At 43.4% G+C, this 21,662-nt stretch overlaps 1 protein-coding gene across 7 annotated transcripts in view; it reads right to left on the bottom strand.

Annotated features, from left to right (window-relative positions):
* Positions 1–21,645, bottom strand: part of UPF3A (UPF3A regulator of nonsense mediated mRNA decay) — a 64,506-nt gene extending 42,861 nt beyond the window's left edge. For 5 of the 7 annotated variants that reach the window (XM_056555996.1, XM_056555998.1, XM_056556000.1 and 2 more), the window contains exons 1-4: positions 21,365–21,645; positions 3,416–3,522; positions 2,265–2,371; positions 1,135–1,233 (exon numbers count right to left, since the gene is read on the bottom strand). In XM_056555996.1, coding sequence (XP_056411971.1) covers positions 1,135–1,233; positions 2,265–2,371; positions 3,416–3,522; positions 21,365–21,496 — 445 coding nt within the window. In that variant the 5' untranslated portion in view covers positions 21,497–21,645. The remainder of the gene's footprint in view (positions 1–1,134; positions 1,234–2,264; positions 2,372–3,415; positions 3,523–21,364) is intronic. The other 2 variants (XM_056555995.1, XM_056555999.1) reach the window with 2 other exon arrangements.
* Positions 21,646–21,662: the final 17 nt, after the last annotated feature.

Here is a 21,662-nt window from a genome sequence, read left to right as displayed (position 1 = left end):
CCTTTAAAACTGTGTGTGCTATATTAATCCATATTTTTACACATTAATCCCCTTAATGCTACATTAACCTCTCTGGTGGCTACATTTAAAATTTTCTGGTGCAATTTTAATCCTTCCTTTCCTATATTTACAAACCAGGACAAACGAATGGTGAATTTGTTTAAACAATTTTCAAGAGTACCTGCCACTATCTCCATTGCTTTATATTATGCTGCTGGTATGTTGGCCTCTCCATTACCTACTACCCCGCAGTTTTTCTTTTTCACTTTCACCAAGTATTTCCTTCATAATCCTCTTTCAAAGCTTGCTCATTGCAGGCAGTGTTCAATATAGCTGAGCCGCGCCATGCAGCGTGCACAGTGCTCGCCCCTGTCTGTCTGACTGACGCTGTGCTCGTCAATGTCCAGGCTGCACTATGAGAGTTAGGACTCATGTATGAGTCTGAAATCTATGAGACTTGCGGCCAGGACATGTAGGGAGACCCCTAGTGGTCAGTTTTTACAAGTCAAAATAAATATATAAATATATATATTTTTTAATGACATGGTATTAGAATTGACAACTTATAAAAAGTTTTTGTGATGAGAGGTACTCTTTATGAATATGGAATGGAACATGGGCGGGGTTCCGCAAATTTAAAGCCCAATATCTTGGAAACTAAAGTGGCACAAACAACTAATTTGCAGCACAATATTTGGCAGCACCGTCTGCCATTGTCTGAATCACTGACTTGACTGTTTTAGTAAACAGAATTTCTGCTGAAAACAAAGTGAGTGCCATCCTACTATTCATTCTATTGGATTATTATGAATGTTTATTCTATGGATTGAGCACTAGAATTGAAACAGAAAGATGGATAATCATAGGTGAGCAAGCTGCTCGTCACACTGACTAAAAGAGGGTATGTGGCAGTCCTGACTTTGCTTCTATGGACTATATAAAAGTCATGTATGTTTGTTTTGCTTTTTCCATTTGCCCGCTGTAAAAAATACTTGAATACCTGAACAAGAAAAAACTTTATAGCTTTGAAGTTACTGTGTAATAAGCCCGGTCTGAGAGTAGTTAATATTTATTTCATTCTAAATATCTTAACAGAGATTAGAAGGCTGCATACCTTTAATAGAAAATACTTACCATCTGCAATGCTTCCAGCTTTTGTGTCTTTTTTCTTCAGTTTCTTTTTGGAAATTTTCTGAAAGGGTGCAAATTCAACAACAGCCGGATACTCCTGGCCTGGGAAGTTGTGTCATAGGTGTTATTAGCATAGCATTATTTTGCCATATTTAGTGTAATTCAATTACAGTTTACATAATTTCAGACTGGCTGCAAGCATGTCTGTACACAGGAGTCAGAGGTGGGGTGGATAATAGGTTGATTTAGCAACCCCAAAATTTACCAGAATATAAAATGTTAAAGAGGTACTCCGGGATACAAAAACGTATTCTTAGGATAGGGGATAGCGGGGAGTCTGACCACTGCAGGTAGTCTTGATGGTAATGGTCTGTATTCCTGGCATCACCGCTCATGTACAGTGATCCATGATGCCCGAAGTACGAAGTGTGACCACCGAGGATGGTGACTGGCTGCATCGATCACGGTGACCTACACTCCTAAGTCAAAACACTACGTTTTGGGGTCAGCCCCCTTTCTCAAGCTTAAGAAAGGGTATTTTCTCTGAAATGTAGCTGAGCAATATGCTAGGTCTCTCCACATGGTGGGTCCGTTCTACAACAAGCTCCGTTCTGTGGTTCAGTGACGGCTGCAGGGATCCATGCCAGTAAGAAGTTGCTAACTGGAGTTAGATGCAAACAAGAGGCCAAGATAGCCAAAGACTGAAACCAATGTAAGAGCAGTGTGCACTTCAGGGTGAACATCTTGTATTTACACATACCACATTTAATGCAAATGAATGGCATATTTCATGACCCATTCAAGTGTAGTGCAACAAATCTATGTAGCATAGGCGCCATGCCATATATTCTTCACAGAAAAGCAAACTTCACATTTCTGCCATTGATCTTCTTGTAATATAAATGGATTTAATCCAAGGCAAGAACATAACCTAACACCACTTAATCAGTATTGAGCCTGACATATTGATCTTATGCCTTGGCGTGAGCAGGAGTCTGCAGAGCAGAATATATCTTGTAATGTCTCTTGTGCGTTGACTCACCTCTTACAGTTAATAGGATACTGATTCTTACTGCTAATAGTATGCCAATATAAACAAGGATATACAGCTTCAAAGATATAACATTTCTAACCTTTGTTGTCAATGAAGACAAATCCATCAAATCGATCTCTGAAGAGAATGATGTCATCTGGGTTTCTAAAGTTAATATAAGCTCTTGAGAAGAGATGTGGGAATAGGCTTCAAAGTAATTGAAGAGAAGAAAAACAGAAAGTTGTTTTTACTAATGTTCAGGTAAAACAATAACATTTGGAATGTGCCATGTGGACAGAAAACATTTTCCAAATTTTACTGTTTTTTCAATGGAGTTTTTCTATAAGTTGAATCGCATTTTTAAATAATATAACATAAGAAATGAAATTGGGACTCACCAGAATTTTTTTGACAAGCTTTATTCAGATCAAGTGCAGAAATACATCATCCTGCTATAGAGGAAGTCAATGTGTTCAAGGCTAAGTGGTTACTGAGGTTTTGCACTAAACAGTGATTCAACGGACCATGCTCACCCTGCTGACTTTAACGGTAAAGTAAACACCCTCTCAGCGACATCAGAAAAGGGGCAGCTAACACGGCAAATTGTAAAACACTATTTACAATTTTACAAAAATACTCCCATATCAATCCTATCACGAAGCCAACTAGATCTTGGGCATATGTTCCTAATATCCAATGTGCCTCAAGTTTGCATAGGGCCTTTTCACTATCCTGTCCCTCCTGTGTTTTTAAACTCTGTGGGGTGGGCATGGTCCGTTTAGTGAGAAACAGCAGTAACCACTCCGCCTTGAACACAATGGCATCCAAGTCTGTTCTGGCAGGACGATGAATATCCGCACTTGATCTAAAAAGCTTGAAGATGAAAATGTGCTAGTGGGTGCCGCTTTAAATTTTTATGTTATATTATTGGACTGTGGACTCTTGGATCATCAAAGCAGATACTGTGAAGTTATCGCAACCCCGTATAAGCTTATTAAGGTGCATTGAAGCAGTAGAGTCATGCAGTGCCGGCCATCTGTTTATAAAAACAAAAACACTTTAAAATACCATGCAATGTGTTTTAAAATGCAGGTGGTTTTGCTTTTGGCCACAGCGCACTGCTGTGTACATCTGTCAAGTAAGAATACACCCATATCATATAGCAAAGTAAGACAAACAACAGATCATGTTGGAACTGAATGTAAAACTATATCTCGCATTACTTCCTCTTAAATTGTACATAAATGTTACCTGGGATCAGCAGTGCAGAATTCAAAATAATCATATGCCGGCAAAGGGTGTAGTTGCTCCTCCAGTTGCTCTTTACTTATGCCTGGTGGAAGACGACGTATTACCACCTGTACAAGACATAACACAGAAAACTGTAGAACACTATAGACTGTAATAAAAATAACAGCATATACCGTATATACTCGAGTATAAGCCGAGTTTTTCAGCACGATTTTTCGTGCTGAAAACACCCCCCCTCGGCTTATACTCGAGTGAACTCCCCCACCCGCAGTGGTCTTCAACCTGCGGACTTCCAGAGGTTTCAAAACTACAACTCCCAGCAAGCCAGGGCAGCCATCGGCTGTCCGGGCTTGCTGGGAGTTGTAGTTTTGAAACCTCCGGAGGTCCGCAGGTTGAAGACCACTGCGGCCTTCAACATCATCCAGCCCCCTCTCACCCCCTTTAGTTCTGAGTACTCACCTCCGCTCGGCGCTGGTCCGGTCCTGCAGGGCTGTCCGGTAAGGAGGTGGTCCGGTGAGGAGGTGGTCCGGGCTGCTATCTTCACCGGGGAGGCCTCTTCTAAGCGCTTCGGGCCCGGCCTCAGAATAGTCACGTTGCCTTGACAACGACGCAGATGCGTCGTTGTTAAGGCAACGGCTCTATTCCGGGCCGGAAGCGCGGAGAAGAGGCGCCCCCGGTGAAGATAGCAGCCCGGACCACCTCCTCACCGGACCACCTCCTTACCGGACAGCCCTGCAAAGGATAGGGGATAAGATGCCTGATCGCGGGAGTCCCGCCGCTGGGGACCCCCGTGATCATGCACGTGGCACCCCGTTTGTAATCAGTCCCCGGAGCGTGTTCGCTCCGGGTCTGATTACGGGTGACTACAGACTACTGGCGACTACACACGCCGCCGGCCCTGTAGTCGCCCGTAATCAGTCCCGGAGCGAACACGATCCGGGGACTGATTACAAACGGGGTGACGCGTGCATGATCACGGGCGTCCCCAGCTGCGGGACTCCCGCGATCAGGCATCTTATCCCCTATCCTTTGGATAGGGGATAAGATGTGTAAGCACCGGAGAACCCCTTTAAGCACACCCAACAGCCCATTTGACTAGTTAGCCCAGAATGAGCAGAGATTTCCATGAATAAACAACATGTTATCTTAAGATGTTTCCTACAAAATTATATATCTTTCTGCCTGACTCCTCCTTCTCTATAATGTGATGCTTGCAGAATGAACTGCATCTTTACAGGGTATGGACACCTTTGAATGCATTATTTTTTTCTTATTGCCTTGTACTAATTATGCTACACTTTCTCCATAGATTTTTATCAGAATTTCTGCTTTCTTTCACTTACCGTACGTTTACATGTTTTGATGTGCTAATTGCTGCATTCTGTCCTGTCAGAGAAGCAATCGGCTGTGTCTCCAGCCCTTATGTCTACACTTCAGGACAATATTTTAAGCTTATTAATGACCATATCAAAGGGCAACTATTTTTTTTTAGAAATGAGTCTGAGTACTACAAAAATACAAAATAAACCATACACATCTGCACTGATCCCCCTCCACTGCCAGTCTAATAGTGTCCAGTCCCTGTTACCTGCCACATCCAGAAAATGCCCGCTCAGCCAATCATTGGCATAGAAGGGTCAACCCTGTGGCCAGTTCCTACACAAACTAGATATAACAAAGAAACAAAGAGCCCCTGGACGAGGCACCACTGGAACAGCAGTGGTAGGAAATTGGGACAGGTGAGTATGGTTTAATTTTAATTTTTGCAGTGTGTGGATTAATTTAAAAAAAAGCTGACCTTTTTTCTGTTGACTTGATCTATCAGCTGAGAATATTGTTCTGAAGAGGGAAGAACAGATAACAGATAGCTTCCCTGACAAAATGGGAGGCAGCAGCCAGTAATATACATAATAAGAGGCAGTAGAAGTAAATACCTATGGAGAAAATGGTTTTGGACCATATTTACAAAACTCTAGTAAAAAAATGTGTTCAAATCATTAAAAAGAAATATTACTTCTTCTAGCTCTTTTGGCAGACAGCCGTGTCTTTTTTCAACAGTACTACGTGACTATGTACTGATATGTATATTTTGATGCTGTTATAAGTTTTGTTGTGACTGCAAGAATCAACCATTTATGTTTTCAGGCCTTATGTATGTAAACTAATGCAGACAAGGAGTAGAGATGCCGACCAAAGTAACAGGATAATATATAGTTTACCTGTACAACAAAAACACACCAGTAAGATGTTACATGTAAAACTTATGAGATGTACAGTGGTTTTCTTAGATTTGGCAACTGTTGTATTTTTGCCACAATTCTTAACTGATTTAAACAGAAGAGGTGGTAAAAGAAACTCAAAGCTTAGACATGAGCTGCTGTCCATGGTACTTCCTTCCCTGTCATGATATGTGCAGTCAGACAACCAGCCCTAAAGACCTGCACATATGGCTAGTTCAGGATACGTTAAAAAATAACATCATGAAGATAAGTCAGGCTAGGTTCACAATTGCATCAGAACTCAGTACGCTGAATCAGTTGAAATTAAAAAGATTTTTTTTTTCGCTCAAATCCTGCTAATCCTAAATAAACAGCAGGCAGACCCTATTAACCCAGAGGACATGGGAACTTGGTCCTTAGTGCATGTATGTCACAATGTACAGTGAGTCTATGAAGTGAGTGTAGGAGCTGCGCTCACTTTACAGACTGTGAGGGATGGCTGCTATCAGCAGCTGTGTGCGCACAGTCAATGAAGGGCAATAGTGATCCTGTCTATTTTTGTTACTAACCGCTTAAATGCAGTGATCAATAGCGATCAAGGCACTTAAATGCCGCGCTGACTGTTCCCCTAACCAATCAGCACCCCCAAAACATGTACACGGAGGTTAGAATGATTTGAATTCCTGCCAGAGGTCCGCTCACCTGCTCCGTGCGGGTCCTGGGTCCAATCTGATGATAGAGCCTGCTGAGGCATGAGATCGCTAATAACAATGAGTAATGCTCCAAATATGGACCACATATGAAGTATTGTGTCCAGACCACATATCAGACCACATATGGAGTATTGTGTCCAGACCACATATCAGACCACATATGGAGTATTGTGTCCAGACCACATATCAGACCACATATGGAGTATTGTGTCCAGACCACATATCAGACCACATATGGAGTATTGTGTCCAGACCACATATCAGACCACATATGGAGTATTGTGTCCAGACCACATATCAGACCACATATGGAGTATTGTGTCCAGACCACATATCAGACCACATATGGAGTATTGTGTCCAGACCACATATCAGACCACATATGGAGTATTGTGTCCAGACCACATATGGAGTATTGTGTCCAGACCACATATCAGACCACATATGGAGTATTGTGTCCAGACCACATATCAGACCACATATGGAGTATTGTGTCCAGACCACATATGGAGTATTGTGTCCAGACCACATATCAGACCACATATGGAGTATTGTGTCCAGACCACATATCAGACCACATATGGAGTATTGTGTCCAGACCACATATGGAGTATTGTGTCCAGACCACATATCAGACCACATATGGAGTATTGTGTCCAGACCACATATCAGACCACATATGGAGTATTGTGTCCAGACCACATATCAGACCACATATGGAGTATTGTGTCCAGACCACATATCAGACCACATATGGAGTATTGTGTCCAGACCACATATCAGACCACATATGGAGTATTGTGTCCAGTTTTGGGCTCCAGTTAGAGATGAGCGAACTTACAGTAAACTCGATTCGTCACAAACTTCTCGGCTCGGCAGTTGATGAGTTATCCTGCATAAATTAGTTCAGCTTTCAGGTGCTCCCGTGGGCTGGAAAAGGTGGATACAGTCCTAGGAGACTCTTTCCTAGGACAGTATCCACCTTTTCCTGCCCACCGGAGCACCTGAAGGCTGAACTAATTTATGCAGGATAAGTCATCAACTGCCGAGCCGAGAAGTTCGTGACGAATCGAATTTACTGTAAGTTCGCTCATCTCTAGCTCCAGTGTATAAGAAGGACATGGCAGAACTGGAGATGGTTCAGAGGAGGGCGACAAAGATAATTGATGGTATGGGAGGATTACAGGACCAAGACAGGTTATCAAGCTTGGGGTTATTTAGTTTAGAGAAAAGACGTCTTAGGGAGGTTTGATCACAATGTACAAATATATGAACAGACAGTACAGAGATCATTCTAGTGATCTTTTTATACCTAGACCGGTAGCCATGACAAGGGGGGGGATCCTCTCCGTCTAGAGGAAGGAAGGTTTCGCCATCATCACAGACAAAGGTTCTTTACTGTAAAAGCAGTGAGACTATGGAACTCTCTGCCACATGATGTTGTGATGTCTGACTCAATAAATAAGTTCAAGACAGAACGTTGATCCAGGGATTATTCTGATCACCATATTGGAGTCGGGAAGGAATTTTTCCTCTGTCATGGGGCAATTGGCATCAGCCTCATGGTTTTTTTTTTTTTGCCTTCCTCTGGATCAACATAGTAGGGTTTTAGTTGAACTCGATGGACTCTTGTCTTTTTTTCAACCTTACAAACTATGTTAAAATGTTAGTGTTAGCAATCTAATGGTTACATACAAAAAAAACCTAAAACATTATTTTTTTTTCAAAATAATCCGCTCCCCTAATAAAAATGAAAATAACCCCCTTTTTTTTTTTTAAACACAGATATGTGGTATTGCCACATGCAAAAATGTCCTAACTATTAAAACATGATGTTTATAAAAACTATAGATCATGGCACAAAAATAAGCTTTCATATAGGCACGTATGCAGTCAAAATAGGGCAATTTTAACTTACTTATTTTGTTTAAAAAGTTTGACTTTTTTTTTTAAAAAAGTAGTACAATAATTATATTGATTCACAGAACACAGAGATTGTGTTTTTTTCTTTTCAATTTCCCTCCACAAATAATATTCTTTTGGTTGCACTGTACATTTTATGGTAAAACGAAAGGTGCCATTACAAAGTACAAATGGTTGTGCAAATACTGTTGGGACCAATTGGGGTCCATTGTGCAATGGACCTTCTGGCTCCATTTTTCAGAAAAGGGGTCTTTGATAGAGCTCCAATGCAGATGTGAACCTAGCCTTATGTTAAGTTCACATACTTTCAGCGTACAAATAGACAACGGCCCATTGAGCTGAATTGATTGATCGCCCATTTTACGAATGTGAATATTTATTTTGTTTGACTGAAAAACGCAGACAGACATGCTTTTCTGTGCCACATTATAAAGTGATTTTATACAGTGACCCCCCCCCCCTGACCTACGATGGCCCCAACATACGATAATTTCAACATGCAATACCTTTGTATGTAGGGGCCATCGCATAGAAGGCTATCCAGCAGTGCAGACTGCTTCAGCTGCCACCGAATAGCCATTTACGGTGCCCCGTGTGCTCCGGTGATGGTCTCCTACCTGTCCTCGGGGCTCCGGAGCGTCCTCTTCGGGATCCCCTCCATTGCCGGCGCTCTCCATCATCGTCATCACGTCTCCGCGCACGCCGTCCCATCATGCAATAGGAGCGGCGTGCGACGTGAGAGCAACGATCTCAGGCAGTAGAGACGTTCCGGAATGGCGGGGACATCACGGGGACACGGCGACAGCGATGGAGCGCAACATCCAGGGCAGCGGTGACGAGCGGTGACGGTCCAGAGTGGCGGGGAGAGGTAGGTATAACTTCCTATTCTTTACATTGCACGGATCCCTCAATATACCATGGTTTCAACAAACGATGGTTCATTTGGAACGGATTACCATCGTATGTTGAGGGACCACTGTACATTTGGAAAATGGGCCAAACATGTTATTGGTTAAACTTAATGGGCCCGCTGTCCATACTCTGCAGTACACCCCAGCTTCCTTTTATTTTTTCAAGTGTATGCAGAAAGGATGTGAAGTTAACGTAAGGTTACAGTTTACAGGAGATCACAGCTCATCTTTCCCTTGTCAATCCTCCAGCAACATCTCCGGCTTCACAGAATAGATTCAAGAGAAAATGTCTGGCACCTGATGGATCCAACAAAGCTTTATTGAGAATTCTTCATAAAGTCATAGGCATGCGATTGGGTGCAGAAACACAGACGCATTTCCGCATTAGCGCTTAGTCAAGAGTGTGTTAAGGAACACAGAAAAACATGTTTAAACACCTTATCCCTCTGGCCATGTGTTTGTGATGTTACGTTTAAGTGGGCTTTGTCAGATATAAAAAAGTTTTATATGTTGTACATCTTGGCAAAACAAAAAAAATTCTAATATACTTCTTACATTTTTTTTTCCACATTTTATTAAAGAAAACTGCCTTTGAAAATCCCACCAATGATGAGTCCCACAGCAGCATGAGTGTGTCCAAGGGTCATGGACACGAGATGGCTGATTGACAAGGCTGCAGGAGTAACACGGCTTAAAGCAACACTGCTGTAACACACAGTTTTACCAAACATGTGCCTCCAGCTGTTGCAAAACTACAACTCCAAGCATGCTTGGACAGTCAAAGGATGGCTGGGCATGCTGGGAGTTGTAGTTTAGCAAAGGCACACAGCTGAAGGCAACACTCATGTAAAAAGAGTTATCCAAACTCCAAATAATCCAAAACTACAAGTCCCAGCATTACAGGACTGGCAAAGGACACATGAATGACATAGGGACAGAAAACGTATGCATAAAAAAACACTGTACTTTATGCCACTAAACCTTTGCAAAAATTTAGGAAGATGTAAGTTATACACTCACCATATTGTCTTTGGTGGTAGAGTACAGGCAATCTCCAATAATCATTGTGTGTGTGTGTGTGTGTACAGCATAAAACCAGAGAAAAAAGGGTTACAGAGCATGGCTGCAATGCTCATCAAAGAGCAGTGACTCAGCAGAGTGAGGGAGGGGGAGGTGAAATATCGGTGATAGAGACATGAAAATTACATGTACATGATCAAGATAAGGTACTGAGTAACATATAAAAGATTTTTTTTTTTTTTTTGTGGGATCTGACATTTAGGCTTTAATTAGGGATGTCCCGATACCGATACTAGTATCGGTGCCGATACTGGCCATTTCCATGGTATCGGGGACTCGTTCAATGTCCCCGATACCATGTCCGATACCTGCTGCCCCTCTGCTGCCCGGTGTAGTGAAGAAAACTGTGTCTTGAAGCGTTCTGTGTCCCCATCTTCACTAACATCGGTTCTCCCCTCTGCATCATGGCGATCGATGGAGGAGCATGTGACACACACGTCACTCCTCCTCCCCTGCGCCCAGCGTAACGCTACGGAGGAAGCAGAGTGACGTGTCACATGCTCCTCCATAGATCGCCATGATGCGACGGGAGGACGGAGCAGCGGAGCGGCAGCAGCCGACAGAGGACAGCTGCAGGTGAGCTGTCTACAAGGGTGAGGGCTGCGGTCTACAGGGGAGCCCTACTAATGTCTAAAGGGGTCCCTGCTGCCTAAAGGGGGGTCCCTGCTAGCTGTCTAAAGGGGGGTCCCTGCTAGCTGTCTAAAGGGGGGTCCCTTCTAGCTGTCTAAAGGGGGGTCCCTGCTAGCTGTCTAAAGGGGGCTCCTGCTTATGTCTAAAGGGGGCTCCTGCTTATGTCTAAAGGGGGCCCTGCTAGCTGTCTAAAGGGGGGTCCTGCTAATGTCTAAAGGGGGGTCCTGCTAATGTCTACAGGGGGCCCTGCTAATGTCTACAGGGGGCCCTGCTAATGTCTAAAGGGGGGGCCCGGCTAATGTCTAAAGGGGAGACCTGGCTAATGTCTAAAGGGGAGACCCGGCTAATGTCTAAAGGGGGGCCCCTGCTAATGACTAAAGGAGGAGGGGTGCTGCTATTGTCTAAAGGGGGGCCCCTGCTAATGTCTAAAGGGGGCCCCTGCTAATGTCTAAAGGGGGAGGGGTGCTGCTAACATCTAAAGGGGGGCCCTGCTAATGTCTAAAGGGGGATACTCCTTACTATTAAAGGCAATCATACAGCAGAGTCACCTGCACTAACTTGAATTTATAGGTAGATAGTGCCGGTGACCAGGTTTCTACCGCTGCTCTGCATGTGAACATCAGCACAATTGCTCCGGAGACATCGGTCTCGCTGCCAATGCAAATTCCCTGTTCTGTCCAATGGAGAAGAGAGAAATCTTGGCTCATATTACAGCAGCCGCCTCCATTGTACACAATAAGGACCCACATATCATCACGGTAAGCAGCGCCAGAAACCGGGTCACCCTGCTGTCAGATTCCCTATAAAATAAAAGTACTCGTACTTGGTATCGGCGAGTACTTGAATTAAAGTATCGGTACTCGTACTCGGTCTACCATATCAAAAAAATGGTATCGGGACATCCCTAGCTTTAATGTATGCTCTGAAAATACAAACTGGAGTATTTTAAATGGATGAGATACACACTCCATTTTATGTGGAGCTGCAGCCTGCCCTGGAGGACCTCACCCGTATTGCTGCCGCCAGTAAGCCAGGATCCTACTGTATAATGCGCCCAGGATCCTACTGTATCATGCAGCCACTGTTACTTCCTCATTCATACTATCATAGAGGTATGTGCAGAGCATGGCACCCTAGTGTCTGTAGTACAGAGACTAGGGTGCAATGCTCTGCACATACCTCTATGTGTATACCAGTGTATTTGTACTACATACACACTGTTACACTGTTATACACATGGCGGTACTACAGACACTAGGATGCAATGCTCTGCACATACCCCTGTACACATAGGGGTATGTGCATTGTAGTAATACACTAGCTCAGCAGTAAGTGATATATATAATATCAGGCTGAGATACCTCATATCTGCAGATAGTATCACACATGAAGCTATGTTTAATGGGAAGTTGATTCAAAGTGATCTTGTGCCAAATCGTGCTTATACTATGGCTAGTAGTAGATAGCAAGTATACGCAAATGCATATGGCTGAAATGCAAAAAAGATGGATTTCCTTTTTTTCCTTTTTTTTGTGTTAGAATACAGAAAAATGAAGATTGGCTAGAACTAGAAACTGCAAGAGAAGTTGTTTTCTGCTGCACCTCCATGATCTCATTTCTTAGAGCGAGCAGCTCTGTATGGACTTTTGCCTGCACATTTAGCATTTTTCTTAGGTGTTAAAAAACTTAAATGTTCTAAATATTGGGTCCAGCGCTGCGGAAATAACGACAGGATTATGGACTTGTTCTGGAAGGATATCACTCCATCTGCTGTGAAGCTGGTTGGTTGCAGTGGATTGGAAGCACCTAATGGCCAAATATTCAAAAGATATAGACTCACTGGACCTCACAGTAGAAGGTGCCTCAAGAACACTCCATTTTTCTGACTTTAGGTTCTGATGGTTCTGACAGGGTTGCAGTTACTGGCCACGTTTGTTCAAGGAGTCTGTCAACCATGTAGTAAGTGCTCCACTGTACCCATCTCCATCTGCTTCTCCTTCAAGATGCCTTTCCTTCTTCTAAAGTGTTCAACTAGTCCCTGCCACTGACTAGACCCTGCCACTGAAACTAGTCCCTGCCACTGAAACTAGTCCCTGTCATTGACTAGTCCCTGCCACTGAAACTAGTCCCGGCCACTGAAACTAGTCCCTGCCACTGAAACTAGTCCCTGCCACTGAAACTAGTCCCTGCCACTGAAACTAGTCCCTGCCACTGAAACTAGTCCCGGCCACTGACTAGACCCTGCCACTGAAACTAGTCCCTGCCACTGAAACTAGTCCCTGCCACTGACTAGTCCCTGCCACTGAAACTAGTCCCGGCCACTGACAGTTATTTCTTTCAATTCTTCAACTCTTCAATGCACCATTATTACCAGCTGCAAAGTGTGGCCAGTGCAGTGGATACTGGACCATCCATGCTTCTCGTCCAGGCTACGCTGCTCCATATGTCTGCAGTGAAGACAAATCTGCTGCTCTTATTAGCGCTAATGATATCCTTCACATTCTGAAAAGCCTCCTTGTACTTCCTGCAGTCCTGCTGCCACTGCATTGACTATATGTATGGACAATGGACCAATGTGGCACTGGCTTCTGCATGGCTAAACAACAGGCACAAAGATTTGTCATGGGATATATAATGCTATTTCTATCTAACTTAGGCTGGGTTCACATTACGTTTTCAGCAATTCGGGACCATATACGGCTGGAGGGAGTGAAAACCGGGCACTCCCGTATCCCAGCCGTATGCGCCCCATATGCAATTCATTTCAATGAGCCGACCGGAGTGAAACACCGACTCCGGTCAGCTAATTTTTGCCCTGTATTTGGCTTTCCCACCGGACCTAAAACCGTGGTACACTACGGTTTTAGTTCCGGTGGGAAAACCGCATATGGCCAAAAATGTTACATTTTATAAATAATGGTTAGCTGCCGCCCTAATACACACATTGGGGGAGATTTATCATTAGGTGTCTATTGTAGACACAGATCTACCCCTTTACACTGCTTGTCTAATTTACACTCTTGCTCAAAATTGACAACAGTTGTGCATGTCCTTTGATACATTTTGTGCAAACATAGAAGCAACCCCCCTCGCTCTACCGTGCACTCCTTCTCTACCTCACACTTCACAGAGCTGTGGCAATTTCCCTCTGTACACTGCTCACATAGCTAGAAGTGCTGGAGCAGCAGTGTGTCGAACAAAATCATAAATCTTTATAAAGTACACAGAATGTCTGGGTTTAAAAAATATGTAATTTAGCTGAACAATCTGTCCCCTTACCTCTATATCAGTGTTTATCAATGAGAATGCCACCAAGTGTTGCAAAACTTGGCATGCTGGGAGTTGCAGTTTTGCCAAAGCTGGAGGCACCCTGATTTGGCAAACACTGTGTACATGTATCAGAGCTGAGTGTGTGATCATGTACATGTAGCAGAAATTTGTGTGCTGAATGTGTGATTATGTGTAAGCATGACCACGCACACACTCAGCTCTGCTGCATACACAATCACACACTCAGCTCTGCTGCATACACACAATCACACACTCAGCTCTGCTGCATACACACAATCACAAACTCAGCTCTGCTGCATAGACACAATCACAAACTCAGCTCTGCTGCATACACACAATCACACACTCAGCCTGCTGCATACACACAACCACACTCTCAGCTTTGCTGCATACACAAATGACACACTCAGATCTGTTGCATACACACAATCACACACTCAGCTCTGCTGCATACACATGATCACACATATACATAGACCTAACAGCCGTACCTCCTTCTCCCTCCCTACACTTACAGTGGAATTCTTAGGGCTCGTTAACACGGCAGTCTGTATCCGTTAATAAATGCCTGTTCTGCAATCCGTTTGATAATTTTTAAACAGGTAAATTTTTAAACAGCTGTAAAATAATCCCATTGATGTCAATGGGATTTCATTTTTTTACAATCCTTTATCACCCGTTTGCACACGTTTGCTTCCTGTTCCGTTTTTTTGGGACAGGAGAAAAGACGGTGCATGCAGTATTTTCTAACGGAAGACATTCAGGGCTCCCGCAAATGTATGCATATTTATAATAATTAATTGGCCCCAGTGTGTTTATAATAGTTAACCTTTTAAGGACTCAGGGCGTACCTGTGTGAAAAAACACCTGGTCGGTCCCGGCTGCTAACGATAGCCGGGACCCTTGGCTAACAGCGTGCGGCACAGATCGTTGTGCCGCGCGCTGTTAACCCTTCAGATGCAGCGATCAAAGTTGACCGCCGCGTCTGAAAATGAAAGTAAACGCTTCCCGGCAGCTAAGTCAGGCTGATCGGGACATCGCGATAAAATCGCGATGTTCCGATCAGCTGGCACGCAGGCGGAGGTATCCTTACCTCACTCCGCAGTGTCCGATCGTCGATTGATTGCTCCAAGCCTGAGCTACAGGCTTGAGCAATCAAGCCCCTATCTCACTGATCCCTGCAAACCTATGGCTTTGCAGGGATCAGCATAGGAGGTCAGTGCGTGCAGTGCTATAGCTCCCTATGGGAGCTATAGCACTGCAAAAAAAAGTGAAAAAAAAAGTTAACAAAGGTCATTTAACCCCTTCCCTAATAAAAGTTTGAATCACCCCCCTTTTTACATAAATAAATAAAAATAAAGATTAACATATGTGGTATCGCCGCGTGCGTAAATGTCCGAACTGTAAAATTATATCATCAATTAAACCGCACGGTCAATGGCCTACACGCAAAAAAATTCCAAAGTCCAAAATAGCGTATTTTTGGTCACTTTTTATATCATAAAAAAATGAATAAAAAGCAATCAAAAAGTCCGATCAACACCAAAATGGTACCGATAAAACTTCAGAACAAGGCGCAAAAAATTAGCCCTCATACCGGCCCGTACGCGGAAAAATAAAAAAGTTACAGGGGTCAGAAGATGACAATTCTAAACGTATATGATTTTTTTCCAGAAGTGCGACAAAATCAAACCTATATAAGTAGGGTATCATTTTAACCATATGGACCTACAGAATAAAGATAATGTGTTATTTTTACAAAAAAAATGCACTGCGTAGAAACGGAAGCCCCCAAAAGTAATAAAATGAAATTTTTTCTTCAATTTTGTTGCACAATGATTTTTTTTCTTCGCCGTGTATTTTTTGGTAAAATTACTAATGTCACTGCAAAGTAGAATTGGTGGTGCAAAAAATAAGCCATAATATGGATTTTTAGGTGCAAAATTGAAAGAGTTATGATTTTTAGAAGGTAAGGAGGAAAAAATGAAAATGCAAAAACGGAAAAACGCTGAGTCCTTGGGGTTAAATGACCCCAGTGTGTTTATAATAATTAATTGGCCGCAGTGTGTTTATAATAATTAATTGGCCCCAGAGTGTTTATAATGATTCATTGGCCCCAGTGTGTTTATAATAATTAATTGGCCCCAGTGTGTTTATAATAATTCATTGGCCCCAGAGTGTTTATAATAATTCATTGGCCCCAGAGTGTTTATAATAATTCATTTGCCCCAGTGTGTTTATAATAATTCATTTGCCCCAGTGTGTTTATAATAATTCATTGGCCCCAGTGTGTTTATAATAATTCATTGGCCCCAGTGTGTTTATAATAATTCATTGGCCCCAGTGTGTTTATAATTAATTCATTGGCCCCAGAGTGTTTATAATTAATTCATTGGCCCCAGTGTGTTTATAATAATTCATTGGCCCCAGAGTGTTTATAATAATTCATTTGCCCCAGTGTGTTTATAATAATTCATTTGCCCCAGTGTGTTTATAATAATTAATTTGCCCCAGTGTGTTTATAATAATTCATTGGCCCCAGTGTGTATATAATAATTCATTGGCTCCAGTGTATATATAATAATTAATTTGCCCCAGTGTGTTTATAATAATTTATTGGCCCCAGTGTGTTTATAATAATTCATTTGCCCCAGTGTGTTTATAATAATTCATTTGCCCCAGTGTGTTTATAATAATTCATTGGCCCCAGTGTATATATAATAATTCATTGGCTCCAGTGTATATATAATAATTCATTGGCCCCAGTGTGTTTATAATAATTCATTGGCCCCAGTGTATATATAATAATTCATTGGCTCCAGTGTATATATAATAATTCATTTGCCCCAGTGTGTTTATAATAATTCATTTGCCCCAGTGTGTTTATAATAATTCATTGGCCCCAGTGTATATATAATAATTCATTGGCTCCAGTGTATATATAATAATTCATTTGCCCCAGTGTGTTTATAATAATTCATTGGCCCCAGTGTGTTTATAATAATTCATTTGCCCCAGTGTGTTTATAATAATTCATTGGCCCCAGTGTATATATAATAATTCATTGGCTCCAGTGTATATATAATAATTCATTTGCCCCAGTGTGTTTATAATAATTCATTGGCCCCAGAGTGTTTATAATAATTCATTTGCCCCAGTGTGTTTATAATAATTCATTGGCCCCAGAGTGTTTATAATAATTCATTGGCCCCAGTGTGTTTATAATAATTCATTTGCCCCAGTGTGTTTATAATAATTCATTTGCCCCAGTGTGTTTATAATAATTCATTGGCCCCAGTGTGTTTATAATAATTCATTTGCCCCAGTGTGTTTATAATAATTCATTTGCCCCAGTGTGTTTATAATAATTCATTTGCCCCAGTGTGTTTATAATAATTCATTGGCCCCAGTGTGTTTATAATAATTCATTGGCCCCAGTGTGCTTATCCATAATTCCCCTCCCGCTGCCCTGCTCTTCATCTTCTTGGAGCAGGGCAGCAGCGGGACATGTCGGGATTGAGTGTCAGTGAATGAATGAATGAAGCCGACATGTCCCACATGTAGGTTTCATTAATTCATTCATCACTGCCGCCCATGTCCCGCTGCTGCCCTGCTCCAAGAAGATGTGGAGCAGGGCAGCGGGAGGGGAATTATGGATAAGCACACTGGGGCCAATGAATTATTATAAACACACTGGGGCAAATGAATTATTATAAACACACTGGGGCAAATGAATTATTATAAACACACTGGGGCCAATGAATTATTATAAACACACTGGGGCCAATGAATTATTATAAACACACTGGGGCAAATGAATTATTATAAAAACACTGGGGCCAATGAATTACTATAATCACACTGGGGCTAATGAATTATTTTATATATATATATATATATATATATATATATATATATATATATGCATGGGGGACATTCATTTGGGGGTCAAATGCCGGTGCATTGCCGTGGAATGAGATTTGCCATAGAATGAGATGGTCCGCCTCCATCACATCCTATTGGCTCTCTCTTGTCACGTGACATATTTAAACGTCACGCCTCGATGCGCACAGCAGTGTCAGTTTGGCTATCACAGGGAGAGGATCTCCACACCCTGTGATAGCTGAAGGTGTACGGAGCTCTCGTGGCCCGACAGAAGTTCACACATGTACGGAGCTCATACGGCTGCCTCATATACATTTACTGTTGATCCACAGCGCTATCGGGATCCCGATGGCGCTGTCATCAGGATCCCCACGCCCGCAGCTCTACACCCCGTCCCCCGCAGCTGTACTCCCCGTCCCCCGCAGCTCTACTCCCCGTCCTACGCAGCTGTACTCCCCGTCCCTCCGTAGCTCTTCTCCCCGTCCCGTTAACGCTCAGGGAGCGGGGAACAGAAAGTAGAGTATCGGGCGCAGGTAAAGTAGTACTGCGCATGCGCAGCACTACGCGAATAACTTAACCTGCGCCCGATGCTCTACTTTCTGTCCCCCGCTCCCTGAGCGTTAACGGGACGGGGAGTAGAGCTACGGAGGGACGGGGAGTACAGCTGCGGGCGTGGGGCGCTCGCGGGGACGCACACTGATGACAGCGCCATCGGGCATCGGGATCCCGATAGCGCTGTGGATCAACAGTAAATGTATATGAGGCAGCCGTATGAGCTGCGTACATGTGTGAACTTCTGTCGGGCCACAGAGGCCAATGAGAGCTCCGTACAGCTTCAGCTATCACAGGGAGAGGAGATCCTCTCCCTGTGATAGCCAAATTGACACTGCTGTGCGCATCGATGCGTGACGTTTAAATATGTCACGTGACAAGAGAGAGCCAATAGGATGTGATGGAGGCGGACCATCTCATTCTATGGCAAATCTCATTCCACGGCAATGCACCGGCCATTCAGGGCTCCTGTCCTGGGATTTCAAAATGAAAGTTTACACAGTAGTATATACATCGCAGGGGAGCGTAGCATGCCGCCGGCTCCCCTGCTTTATAACTGCTGATCGCATTGGGTCTCAGAAGTGAGACCTGGTGCAATGAATCCCTCAGCCCCTTTACTACTACCCCCAGCATGGAACAGACTCTATTCAATGATGGGGGTAGTAGTACAAACACTAATGTAGCCTCTTCAGCCGCCTGCAGACTGCCGCAGTCAGGGAACTACTACTCCCATCATGGAAAGGAGTCTGTTCCATGATGAGGGTAGTAGTAGTCTGGCTTCAGGAGTCTGCAGGCGGCTGGTACGTGTGCTCCTTGATGTTCTATATTTGCGTTGAAAATGTCGGCAATGGGCAAAGTTTAACAGTGGAAACAAACCTTGTGCAGGTAATAAATTAGTGTCCACTGCATTTTTCGCTCCATGGTGCACGAACAATAGACAACATCTGAAAATGTTCCACCAAGAAGACGCATAAAAAAGATGCAATGAGTAACACTGCGCAAAATTATGCATAAAGATAAAATACACATCAAAAAGGGCTAACATCATTGATTAATGTCCCCCATATATCTTATAGCTTCTCTGTCATTTTTAATACAATAAAAATGACCTATACACAATGCATACATTCTAGTAAAAAATATTTTCTTACTACCAGCAAGCACAGAGAAACTGTACACCAATACCAATGGGAAATAGCATAAAAGAGGTATACAGCGGAAAAAAAACATCTTTTCATAGTAGCAGCAGATAAGTTTATATCATAACGGTAGTTCATATATACCAATATACATACGTATATTAATTCTACAAAATGGGATATATAAATGCACATAGTAAAAAATACTCATATAAGGAGCTCTTATACCTCTTCTATGCTATTTTCTATTGGTATTGGTATGCAGTTACTCTGTAATGCTTTAACTAGCGCATACGTATTAAGTTTAGGACCTTTTTATTATATTATGGTACCTGTAATTACGGAGAAGCTAGAATATATATATATGAATATTTCACCCATTGGTTGCTCCAGTTTGACTTTTTGTGTACCTTAAAGGAAAACTGCCAGCTTGCTCCCCCCGCACTAACGAGTGGTACTGGCTGGGGGGGGGGGGGGGGGGGGGCTAATCAGTTTGATGCATACCATGCCCGGATCCACAGCGCCGTTCGCCCGTAATCTTTTCTATGTTTTCAATAAACCATGACTAAGCGCTAATGTACAAAATGCGTCAGTGTTTCTGTGCCCTTTTACATGTCTGTTATTGTACAAAGAATTCTCAATAAAGTTGGTACATTTGTTGGATCCACCAGGAGCTGGGCATCTTCTCTTCTTAATGTAAGGCTAGGTTCCCATCTGCTTATATATGTCGGGTCCCTTTTTGACAGGCTGCCAATGTATTTGCTGACTGAATAGAGCAAGCTCAATGTGAACTTACCCTTACCTTGTCATTTATGTTTTTCTGGCCTGTTCATCATTGGTTTTCTATAGGTGGTGCTTAATGTAAAGTAACGAAATGACAGGAGATTTATAGGCACAACAGTGTCAAGTGGCATAGATGGCAGCACTTTTACCATTTCTACAACAAAAGCAAAGGAAATGTCCAACGCAAGATAAAGTCAAACAGGAGCTTTATTAGGCGATCACATGGAGCACACAGGAACACCAACGCGTTTCAGGTCAAGCTGGACCCTTAGTCATGCCATGACTAAGGGTCCAGCTTGACCCAAAACGCGTTGGTGTCCTGTGTGCTCCATGTGATCACCTAATAAAGCTTCTGTTTGACTTTATCCTGCGCTGGACATTTCCTTTGCTATTATTGCCTATTGGACCGGTGGCACGACCGGCCAGTCCGGAAGCGGATACGAATGCCAGGCTGAGGTGAGCCGCCAATTTGTTGCTGTCCTGATTTCTACAACAAACCCCAGCTGCCAGCAGACCATGTCCATGCTACACATTACACTTATGTATACAGCCATATTCCAGGCTTAGCAAAGACCTGCAGCTGAAATGCCACTTTTGGTATGGCCTGCTTGCCTCCATAGCTCTTTTACCACACCTGGCTAGACACCCAGTGCCCAGGCAGGTGACTCTCCGCACATCTACAGTGAAGAGGCAGAAGATGGGCACCGGTCACGTGACGTCACTGGCCAATCACAGGCTGGTCCCTTGAATAATAGCGGAGGAGATGCACACACGCAGGAGTAGTACATAATACAGGGAAGGCTCACTAAACCTTCTACTATACCTTGCTTAGCGTTGCCTTCCGCTCCTCCCGGTGTTTGGCGGTGGTCGCCGTCCCGCTCAGTTCCACATCTCGGCTGTCACTGCTCCGGTTCCCCCTCAGTGCGGCCGGCGGCGGCTCCCGCTCGCTCCTCATGACCAAGGTGTAGCCCCCAGCTTGTCACCTGTTAGGCCGGAGCCAGGTGTCAGCCTTGTCTTTCGGAATACGCGAGTCTGCTTAGCTACGTTGCCGGTGATCAACCGTCTGCGATCAGTCCCGTACGCGTAACCGCAGCAAGTGCACGAGAGGCTGCGGATGGTGC

Source organism: Hyla sarda, chromosome 2 (genome assembly GCF_029499605.1).
Source record: "Hyla sarda isolate aHylSar1 chromosome 2, aHylSar1.hap1, whole genome shotgun sequence".
Lineage (NCBI taxonomy): Eukaryota > Metazoa > Chordata > Amphibia > Anura > Hylidae > Hyla > Hyla sarda.
Note: the sequence above shows the minus strand (reverse complement) of the source record. Positions and strands in the feature narration are given on the sequence as shown.